General features: G+C 40.2%; 1 protein-coding gene across 2 annotated transcripts; it reads right to left on the reverse strand.

The window, feature by feature from the left end:
* Window positions 1-937: 937 nt before the first annotated feature.
* On the reverse strand, window positions 938-10571 carry LOC134797655 (short-chain dehydrogenase/reductase family 16C member 6). 2 transcript variants are annotated; one of them, XM_063769995.1, is made up of 7 exons: window positions 10432-10571; window positions 7713-7992; window positions 5519-5634; window positions 4518-4637; window positions 3563-3724; window positions 2124-2323; window positions 938-1065 (listed from the first exon to the last, which is right to left on the reverse strand). In XM_063769995.1, the coding sequence occupies exons 2-7, from the start codon at window positions 7981-7983 to the stop codon at window positions 963-965; spliced, it is 972 nt and encodes a 323-aa protein (XP_063626065.1). In that variant the 5' UTR covers window positions 7984-7992; window positions 10432-10571; the 3' UTR covers window positions 938-962. The 2 variants fall into 2 exon arrangements, with proteins under 2 accessions (XP_063626065.1, XP_063626066.1); XM_063769996.1 differs by lacking the exon at window positions 2124-2323 and adding an exon at window positions 2550-2749 and having other exon boundaries at window positions 944-1065.
* Window positions 10572-11982: the final 1411 nt, after the last annotated feature.

Below are 11982 nucleotides of genomic sequence, written 5' to 3' on the forward strand. Positions count from 1 at the left end.
TATAGGGAGCGTCCATCAAATTTAATGTAGGGGGCAGCACCTGCTTGCAGGTGTTAGATCGTTTTCGCATTGTCCGATTAGATGTCGGATACGATTCCAAAGAAGCAAAAAGTAAAAAGTACCTTTTTATTTACTTTTATACCTACAATTAATTATTCTTGTTATTCACGAGAATGCAAAAATAAAAGGACTTGATGCCATAGGGCATTTCTAGCAATTGTTTTTCTCCAAAGGTCATCCGACGTCCGATATCGGATCGGACAATAGCGGACGTCCAACGCCCATGTTTTTTTAGGAGACAAGTTTCACAGGAGACAGGAGCAGAATCGCCTAATGGGAAACAATTAACGTCGCTCGTGGACACCTGAACCTAAGATGGTATGAACGGTCACCGGCCTCTCCTCCAGTAAGGTACGGTAGGTAAATCCTCCTCTTTATCTTATTAGAATATCATTACGGACTATTAGGAATTAATTCCTTTGTTGCACCAACAAAAGGCAGCTGTTTATTTCATGTTGTTAAGGAACCATTAAATTAAATCGTCACCGTGTTAAGCAACAACCGCAATGCAATAACAACACTACTTACAACTTGGGGTCACAATTTGTTTAAAATAATATACAAATATGTTGTTAAGCCTCTGTATTCAATAACAGTTCAGTCTTATAAGTTAATCCATAACTCACACTAATAATTCTATAGATAATTACCTAAATTACAAAATTCGTCCCAAGTTACTCTAAGTTGAAAGTTACCAAAGCCATAAAGTGCAGAATCAACTTCGCTTAGGTAACCAGGCTGGCTACAAGCTCGCACCATCAGCTATACTCTGGCACAGCCACTGCCACTTTGTCAGTAGAAAAAGGCGGCAAATTGAAAAATATTAGGCGTGAAGGAAGATCCCATAGAAAATTTGAATTTCGCCCCTTTTTCTAGTGACATGTTGTGTTTAAGTATATTTGTCAGCCGCCAGCCACCTTCGGTTTCCGTTTGAGCTCCATCATTGACTGGGGCCCCTTCATCACGCGGTGCATCAGATCCCAGCACATTTTTGCCGGGAGTAAGCTGAAACAATAAGTAAACCGTTAGGCCCCATTTACACGAGAGCTTTTTCAACGCACGTTAAAAAAGTGCTTGAATCCGTCTACACGCTAAACTCGATTTAACGACCAACGCTTAAAGTCGAAAATCCAACAACGCTTGATAAAAAGCGCCACCGCCATCGTGTGAATAAATACACATGTATCCATTTGTGTCATTCAAACACTTTTTTAACGCGCGTTGAAAAAGCTCTCATGTACCTAAATGGGGCCTTATCGTATGGGACTCTCCTTTTTGGAAGGTTAAGGGCGATTGTGCACTACAATGAATTTTACTGTCCGACAGTCTGAGTTTTCATGGTCCGATATGGCATGAAAAAAACGGATGATTGGCTTGTGCACTTATCCGTCTTTTTACTCGCAGGTGCGGCGCAGTGGCATGAAAAAAACGGATGATTGGCTTGTGCACTTGTCCGTCTTTTTACTTGCAGGTGCGGCGCAGTGGCATGAAACACACACCCCCCCTAGCCCGCCTCTCCGCCCGGCCAAGTCATGAATAATACTAATTCCAGACGCAGTGCACAAGCATAAACACGTTTTTCATAGCTGTCATCTCGGACCGGAAAAAAACGTTCCGGAATGGGGAAAAGTAAAATGTCGGACGGTAAAATTACGTGTAGTGCACAAGCTACTATATACATTTAATGGCGTGCCATGTCGGACCGTAAAAACTCGGACTGCCGGACAGTAAAATTCATTGTAGTGCACAATCGCCCTAAATGTATTCGATGTCATCCGGAGGGAGGACTCGATTGGCGCTTCTCCAGGGTCTCTCCAGATATATCGAAAAGCCCACATAGGAAAAAGCTTTATGTCCGCGCAATAAGAGCGAAAAAGCCGTCGGCAGGCGCCGGCCTAATGCGAGCCGAGCCGGACGACGACTTTTTCGCTCTTATTGCGTAGACATAAAGTTTTTTCCTATCGGATTTTGTCGAATGCGCGTCGACATATGTGAGGGAACCCTTTATTAGGGGCAGACTAGCGTCGCGTGGATCGTGGTGTGGCCGTGTGCCTGTAACTAACCATTTAAGTGGGAGGAGGTACCGCACGGAGCCGGGCATGATGCAGTTGACCTCGTTCTTGCGGATGGAGTCGATCATGTTCTCGGCCACGTAGTCCGGCTCCAGCATGGGCATGAGGTGGGGAGTCACGCCGTCGAACATGCCCGTATTGATGTAGTAGGGGCAGACTAGCGTCGCGTGGATCGTGGTGTGGCCGTGTGCCTGTAACTAACCATTTAAGAGGGAGCAGGTACCGCACGTAGCCGGGCATGATACAGTTGACCTCGTTCTTGCGGATGGAGTCGATCATGGTCTCGGCCACGTAGTCCGGCTCCAGCATGGGCATGAGGCGGGGGGTCACGCCGTCGAACATGCCCGTGTTGATGTAGTAGGGGCAGACTAGCGTCGTGTGGATCGTGGTGTGGCCGTGTGCCTGGTAATTACTAACCATTTAAGTGGGAGCAGGTACCGCACGGAGCCGGGCATGATGCAGTTGACCTCGTTCTTGCGGATGGAGTCGATCATGGTCTCGGCCACGTAGTCCGGCTCCAGCATGGGCATGAGGCGGGGGGTCACGCCGTCGAACATGCCCGTGTTGATGTAGTAGGGGCAGACTAGCGTCGCGTGGATCGTGGTGTGGCCGTGTGCCTGGAAATAAAAAAGGAAACCTTAATTTATCATCCAAAATATGACCATTGAAGGACAGTTTTTAGGGTTCCGTACCCAAAGGGTAAAACGGGACCCTATTACTAAGACTTCGCTGTCCGTCCGTCCGTCCGTCCGTCCGTCCGTCCGTCCGTCTGTCACCAGGCTGTATCTCACGAACCGTGATAGCTAGACAGTTGAAATTTTCACAGATGATGTATTTCTGTTGCCGCTATAACAACAAATACTAAAAACAGAATAAAATAAAGATTTAAATGGGGCTCCCATACAACAAACGTGATTTTTGACCAAAGTTAAGCAACGTCGGGAGTGGTCAGTACTTGGATGGGTGACCGTTTTTTTTGCTTTTTTTTCGTTTTTTTTTTTGCATTATCGTACGGAACCCTTCGTGCGCGAGTCCGACTCGCACTTGCCCGGTTTTTTAATGATATAAGAGGCAAACGAGCAGACGAATCGCCTGGTGGTAAGAAATTACCGTCGCCCATGGAAATCCGTAACAGCAGAGGGGTTGTAAGTGCGTTGCCGGAATTTAAGATGGATGGATATTTTCTCAATGACTGCCAAAATAATCGTGATGACTTCATTGCAACAGCCGCACATGGCACGCGCGATTCAAATGAAAGATATTCCCTGAAGTTGGTAGGACCGTATCTTTTTCAAACTGATACCAGTGGCAATAACTGACTTTTAAATCCAATATGTAATACTAATATTCTACAGCTGGGATTTCGTCTCATCTGCCAATACCTAATACTAGAGAGTAATTTGCAGCAGACAAGCGAGAATAATTCTTACCCTAAGTTCAGTGAAGAGGCTCTCATGGAAGCCGACCGTGGCAAACTTGGTGGCACTGTAGTCCGTGCACCGGTAGGTCCCGAGCAGTCCCGCTACTGAGCCCACCGTAACAATGTGACCTTTGCCTGTCTCGATCATCTCAGGGAGGAAGGCTTTTACCGTCTGAAATATAAGTTAAAGGTAGCTTAAACGAATTTGTACCTACGTCACAACACAAGTGTTTGTTTAAAACTAACGATGACGATGACTGACCTACTTGGGGCCATGCAGTTGCACAAATTATCACAAATCACAATTGATGGACAGATCAATGCCACTCAGCAGGGAAATTAGGTACTCTATGAAATTTAAGTGGTATCCAGACGGGACTGATCAAATCAGTCGATTTGATCAGAAATGAAATTGGCGTCTATCTCCAATTTTAGATTTATGGTGATATTAAGAGCCCTCTAAATTGAAAAAAATGCCGCAGAACGAAAATACTGGCCTCACAAATTGGTATTCTTGCGTCCGCACCTCATTTTATCGGTAATATCGGTCATTATCGGCGGTTGAATTCGGCGAGCCAAATTGGCGTTTGCGTCCGCACCTCCTGATTCGATCGGGAAATTTAATCAGATTGGCGAAAAATTTACTAGTCTGGATACGCCTTTAACATACAACAAAATCTAACAAACAGACGGTTTGGTGCGACGGACCCTTAGTAAGTCTTGAAAGTCTACATACGATTATTTTTTCGATTCTCAAAAGAACGTAAATTTTATTTTAAAATAACCTACACATCTTTACATGTTTTAATGACAGGGTTAGGGAATGCAAATCGGTTATTTTCGGTTATTTTTTGTATGGAAATTATCGGTTATTAACCGAAACCGCGGTTATTTCCATACAAAAAATAACCGATTTGCATTCCCTAGACAGGGTACCCGTATAGGCAACCTTGTTCGCAACTCACCCAATAATGCGAGAGGATGTTGACTTTGTAGGTGGTTTCGATGGCTGTGTCGCTCAGATCCAGAAGCGTTTCTCCAAACACGGTTCCTGCGTTATTGATGAGGACGTCCACTTTCCCCACCTTCAAATAATGTGAGTAAATTTGCATTAGTTACCGTGTAAATTTACATACGATGAAGAGTTTATGTACCTCTACAACACCACTTGTTTGCATAGTGACTTGCGGCTCATCATATTTTAAGAAAATGCACACTGAACAGACAGCTGGGCTTTGGGGTAACCTAAATCACTTTGTTGTGAAAAACAAAAAAAAACAATTCAATTTATTTATTTAAAAGACAACAATGGCCCATAATGGTTAGTAACAATTAAGATTAAAAGCTAAGTGTTAGTGGAACAAAAGCATACATACCTACATACATAGCAGAGATATCTGCTTACACAAAGAAAGTACCTACAAAAGGTTATACGTATCTCTTTGAGGGATATATCTTCCAGGTAACATCGTAAAATAATCTAAATCTTCTAAATCTACAATCTACATATACCTTGTATTGTTATGATATGAAGTTGGAATATATTGCTGTATAGGAATTAACGTCTAATATATTAGGTACACGTAGCGTTATAGAGACCGTGCGCGTTGGAGCGTCTGCCATCTTGTGGCCTGAATCGGAAATATATGTGCACATGTACATATTGTACATTGCCAAAACAATAGTGCTACCATCTACCGTTCTCGTAGGTACGTTTCCTTGTGCAATTGTGCATAGTTGGTTCTGCCATCTTGTGGGCTACATCGGAAGCATAAACTTCACATTTAAGCCTCGCGCCAAAAATCTGACGGCTCCTATGCTGCCCCCTATATAGTTCATGCGCGCCCCATATACGCACTCTAATTGACGTGCATTGCATGTCAAATAGAGCCCTGTGTCATACATATTATTTCATAATTTAACTTTTCTTAAATGTATAAGTAGTATTTAATTTGAAATGATGTACCTCCTTCTTGACCTTTTCAGCGGCCACGTAAACGGCGGCGCGGTCGGCTAGATCCACAACGTAGCTAGCGATTTCGTAGCCCTCCATCGTCACATCTGCGCACGTCTTCTGCAAACCTGGTAAGTACATATTCCCAATTTTACTAACTGCCATCTAACTATACCCCAAAAACTTCCAACTGTGGTCCAAAACTAACCCAAATATCTTCGTTCCGATGTGAATATTATTTGAATGTTGCAGTTGTGTTGTGAGGAAACATATTTTCATAAAACGAAGAAAAAACTCGGGAAACACTAAAAAGAACTTTGGTATAATTACGTGTTGAACTTGTGGACCATCGTCGGCTAAACTCGCAAACCTCGTAACTTCTTTTCAAGCACATTAGGGATTTGCTACCTTAGCCAACAATTCCTAAAGTTGCAAATCTCGTAACTTCTCCGGAGGAGTTGCGAGGGTTGCTAGTTTAGCCGACGCATAGTTGTAGTATTGGACTATCTATACCTAATACATAGTTAGGTGTTAGGTTGGGTATCGTAATACCTACCAAATTCATCCCGCGTCTTATGTATTCTGCGTAAAATAGTTATTTCGGTGACAAAAAACTATCCTATGTGCTCCATATTATTTTTCATCTAAATCTGGTCAGCACTTAAGGAGTGAAGAGGTAACAGACAGATTTACTTTCACGTTTATAATTGACCGAAGCGTTAGCAAAGGTCTCAGTTTTGAATCCGGCAAACTGCTTTCGTATGTTCTTCTCTACAGATCGCAATTCTCAACCGATTCTCGTGAAATTTTGTGAGCAGTTACCTAAATATAATTTATCTGTCGTTCTCGGCAAGTTTAATAGTTGTACTCATAAAATATCCGCGTTTGAAACATAAATATTAGCTATATTTATAGTTTGTTAGGTATTATTTGTAGTTTGGATATACTTAATTATATTAAACCGAATTCCAATGAATCTCGTGCCGCGTAGTTGTTTATTGTAATTATACACATTCTTGTAAACAATCTCGGATACTATTGACTTATTACCCAGTCTAAGCACGCGAGTTTAATTTATTGCAATCACTAATTTTATTGTCATTCTTCACAGCCATCTGATGGTAATATTGGTAGGTAATGTATCTCGGAAGCACCAACTCGGAAGTTACTTCTACTGCGAGAAAATTTGTCGGAAATCTGTGTTGTTGGTCGTTTGCGACATATACCTACGTGGGATGCTGGTTATTATTGTCAACACTTCAGTTTTGAAAGTTGTTTAGTACATTACTCTAACCCAGGGGTCACCATTGCAATTCGTTTCTTCAGGACCGGACCGGTTTTTAAAGGACATTTCTATTTAAAGTTGTAACCCCAATAGATTTTGGAATTTTTATTTTTTTTTCCATTCGGAATCACGAGCTCTTTCGATCCTAATACGAGAAAAAAAGTGTCCCCAAAATTTCTTACAAATTTGTTTTGTTACGATCATAGACCAAAAATTGAGGGGACACTTATTTGTCTCAGTAAAAATGGAAAGAGCTCGTGATTCTGAGTAGAAATAAATATAAAAATTCCCAATTGTAACACAAACGTTTTTGGTACAACTTTAAATAGAAATTAATGCCCTAAAATATAATTATAATTGCGGTCCGTGTCTACTTGAGTTTATTAAATAAGCAAATGTAATGTACAGCACAAAAAAGGTTGGAAGTCCGGATCCACACCGCGGTCCGCCATTTGATGACCCCTGCTCTACCTAGGTACTTACTTTATATTATATCAATTACTTATTATTTTTATATTATACTATATTATACCATATATATCGACAAATTGCATTCAAATAAATTATATAATGTGACGCTAGTCTCTGCATATTCTAAAACGTAGGTAGGGAATTTCTGACTAATATACAAAGAATCACAATCACAACACTCGGAACAGTATCAGGTCACCCAGCATTAATTGTGATTTGTGAGTCCGAATCCTATTGTTCTGTCTGTCTGGTCGTCCGTCCAGGTCGGCTGTCTGTCGTGAACTGGGCTGGTTTTGTCTTCTTGTTGTCATGTCTAATTTTGAATTTAAAAGTCCGTAGTTCCAAAGTTCAAATATGTATGTCAGTCAGCCAGTCAGTCAGTTGGTCTATGTCAGGTCGCCACGGCGGTCGGAAGCCACGACACCTATCTTCACAGACTTTCAAACATACCTTCTTTATTAATGTCCCAAACAACCACCTTAGCTCCCAGCCTCGCCAACTTGACTGCCAACTGTCGTCCCACTCCTCCGCCACCTCCAGTCACCAACACAACGTCACCCTTCAGGCTCTTCATAGGCCTTATTGCATTGGGCACTAAGGTCCAAAATAGCGACTCCATTATGTAGTAACATGATATAATGAAAAATAGGACAGTGTCCTTTGCGATGTCGAAAATTTTCGACATCTGGGAGTGCGGGTTTATTTTTGTTCCTTCTAACATTTTCGTGTTCTGAAAAAGAGATAAAAAACGTCTTTTTAAATATTTATTTCAATAATTTAGTGTAGCAGTCTAGGTTATTATAAGAACGCTTAAAGATTACTTATTTGCCTTATTTGCCGGGGATATCATACATACCATCGACCACACTGTTAACGGTACACCGGTGGACTTATGCCTTTCGTAATAAGGTCCACCGATGTTTGTACATCATACCTCATCATCATCTTCCTGGCATTGTCCCGGCATTTTGCCACGGCTCATGGGGCCTGGGGTCCGCTTGGTAACTAATCCCAAGAATTGGCGTAGGCACTAGTTTTTACGAAAGCGAGATCAGTCCGGTTTCCTCACGATGCTTTCCTTCGCCGAAAAGCGACTGGAAAATATCAAATGATATTTCGTACAGTTCCCAAAAACCCATTGGTACGAGCCGAGGTTTGAACCCGCGACCTCCGGATTGAAAGTTGCACGCTCTTACCGCTAGGCCACCAGCGCTTCATACCTCATCAGCATCACACCTGATATCTATTTAAATTGAAAGTCTCCCAAAAGGCATCAATTTGTAAGTAATATGAGCGTAAAGTTATACTACGGACGAGTTAGTAAAGTAGATATAAAAGGTATCGTGTAATAGGATAATAAATATTAACATTGGCAATAAAAGTTGACTTATAGGTAAGTAACGGTTTTCGTGTAAATGTCTTCGTTGCGCAAAATCGGATGGTCGTTTCGAGACCCAAATTATTTTTAATTTGGACCATTCTGGGTCACCTTTTTCGTGTGTGAAATATACATCGGACCGCGTTATTATTTTCCTCAATGAGTTGTAATTTAGTCCGGTTACTTTCGAAAAAAAAAAGACTTTAGTAAGGATCGGTTGCACCAAACGGCCTGTCACCGGTAATGCGTTCGCTAAATTTTATTGTATGGGAATTTTCATAGTTCTCTGTTGAGTGATATTGATGAGGCTGTCAAATGTGGTTGGTGCAACTGGCCCTAAATTTGAAAATGATATTTTTGACACAAGTTTATTTCACAATTTACGGTTTGAGTGGTCAGATCAATGTGTAGTTGTTGCACGCGGCGCGAGTGCCGATTGCGGTCATAATAACACCACTTTCTGCGATTTCTGACATTGTGCGCGTAAGTTATATTGCAACAGACAATGTTGCAGGCCAAGAAACCTAGGCTATCGGATTTCCCTCTCTAGGGACGTAATCATCATTACCGGACGATAACTAGAAATTGCCTGCGTGTTTAGAATGACGCTACGTGTGACCCCAAACTGAGATAATATCCTCTAATTTGAGTTTTAAAATAATGTATTAACTAAAGTGTCTGCAATTAGGGAACTAACTAACTATTGTAATGCCAAAATTGTAAATGCGCTTAGTATTTATGTGATTGTACTGTCACATGTAATGATATCTTGTACAACAAAGTGGGCAAAGATATAATTATGACACGATCTTATGGGGCTAAAGATAAGACAGTCAGATTTTTTGTGCTTTTCATTACATGAAAGGTATTATTGCTGGTGACTGTTGTACTTACTGTACCTAAGTATTTGTTATTTTGTTTCTTACACATCTCGACAAAAATAATTGCTCATTGGTTTTACGTATTTCGCAAGACGTGATTAGTAGGTTCTCATTAGAAATTAATTAGAAATGATCGAATATTAAAATACGAGTTCACTTTATTATGGGTTTCTACTAGCATGTCTCATCAAAATTTACGAACGGTAGAAGGTCAACTCAACGAGTTTGTTTATTCTTAGAAAGTAGACGAAAAGAAAGTGGGACCGCCGGCTTAGCGTCGTTGGTGTGAATTGGAATTGCTTTAGATACCTAGTGTTTGGTATTTTCTTTTGGTGTGAGGTACATATTGTATAGAGACTTTGGTTTTGCTCGCTTGGCAAAATTGGTGGGCTAGCACGAAAGCGTAACAATTTTTTTTTACGTACCTATGTAAATGACTGGAATACGCCTAATAAGTTACGATTATATTTTTATGTAGCTGAAAATGGTAACATGTACCTACTTAAGTTTGCTTAAGCATACAATTTTAAAGATTTAAGAATTATTCACGCTTTTACAATTTTAGCACAGTTCTAAATTATGTCCGGTGCGGTTTGTAATAGATAACAATGATATAATACATTAACATAATCAAAAACATACTCTACATTTTTTGTAATGTCGATATGACCCACTTTTTATCACACGGTAGCAGTAATTAATACCTACTTATTAATTATTTTAAAACACCACTATTTTATGTATTTTTTTTTAATAATATCAATATCCCACAAAATATTTTTTTAACACGTGAACCAAAAAGAATATGCATACTACAAGAAATGATTAAACTCAATTTAAATATTTTTTATTTACTTATAAATTAAAGTCTTATATAAAACTATTAATACAACATGAAACAAAAGCATACCTCTGTCCGATATTCCTCAATGAAAAAATCCAAAATATTATGAACCGCGCACCGTTATCCACTCTCGCGCAAGTCCCGTGCGTGCGCGGGCGGTCTTGGTTGCGACTGGCTGCGTCTGCGTTCGACTTACGAGATCGCGGACAATACGGGAACCTACTTTTTGACTGGACTAGACTCTAGAGCAATGAAAGCGGGACACTTTACTGAGTGTGGTATGGTAATTTCTTTACAAGCGATCAGTTTTCATTGGTCTTGAGTGTATTTATGATATAGGTAGGTAATAACTGCGCTCAGTCACAAGTTGTCTGAAGTGATTTAGAATAAATTCTAATATCTGAGAACATATAAAAACTCAAAAATGCGCGTTTTCCCTGAGATAAGGCCTAAGGCTATTTAGATCGATTTTTCGCCTCCGAAAACCCCCATAACATAACTATAACAAATTTCATCGAAATCGTAAGAGCCGTTTCCGAGATCGCCGGAAGGGTGGAAAGGCACGACGATCCTTCCCGGAAGTATTAGGTCGTTTAAGTGATACAGAGACTATTGGTAATGGTAAGAATCGTTAATTGAGTAAAAAATAAAAATTGCAAAAATACTACTTTTTAACTGTGGTGATAACCCTATAGCATGTGCACATGACGGCTAGATTAAGGATCTCCGTCGGGAAAGCTCGGGACTTTACACTTTTTTCCGATCGTTGACAGTATCGCAATGATGTATGAATGACGCATAAATGTCAAATAAATCAAATGCATGCAAAAATATTACAAACAATTTTATTACTTTCTTAGATAATTACTTTTTTCCAATATTTAATACTATCTTCTTTTCACATACGGTGTTCAAATGTACCTCCGTGTATTACAACGCCGCCGCAGCCCGTACCCGAGTATGTCGATGCACATGCGATATAGTGTATGCTCTTCGTCATTTATCCTCCGCAGAAAGCACCAATTAGCCTTTGTCTCATTTCGTCCGCAGTTTCACATTCCGTTTGGTTTGGTACACCATATCTTTTACACAGCCCCACAAATTTAAATAGCCACGAGCATCTAACATTTTTATTTGAAGAATATGACATTCAATAAGTATAGTTCAATGAAAATTTAATTTCAAACATCAGACGTCTTGTCTATTTCCTACCACGCAAGAAGGTTTGTTAGTTTGGTATTGAAGAAGTATTTATTCTTGATTTATTCTTAGTATTTCATTTTTGCAAGTTCATTTGGTGCAACTAACACAACCTACATGTAATTTTTTATTATTTTAAATAGTTTCCACTTATTCGAAAATAATTTTGTGAAACGTGTTAAGAAACTAAAACCTTTTTATCAGTCAAGGAAACCAGAGATATTTATTATGAAAGAGGTTGTTGTTGTTGTTATTATCATAACTACTTTATTTACAACTGAATAAATTCACATTCTATGTTCAAAGTGGCCTCCGTGCATAATAATGCAGGCTGCAGCCCGTGCGCGAGTATGTCGGTGTACCTTTGCTAATATTCGCTCTCGAACGTTTCTACGGCGCAGGCTGGCGAAAGCAATG

Source organism: Cydia splendana, chromosome 15 (genome assembly GCF_910591565.1).
Source record: "Cydia splendana chromosome 15, ilCydSple1.2, whole genome shotgun sequence".
NCBI classification, from domain to species: Eukaryota; Metazoa; Arthropoda; class Insecta; order Lepidoptera; family Tortricidae; genus Cydia; species Cydia splendana.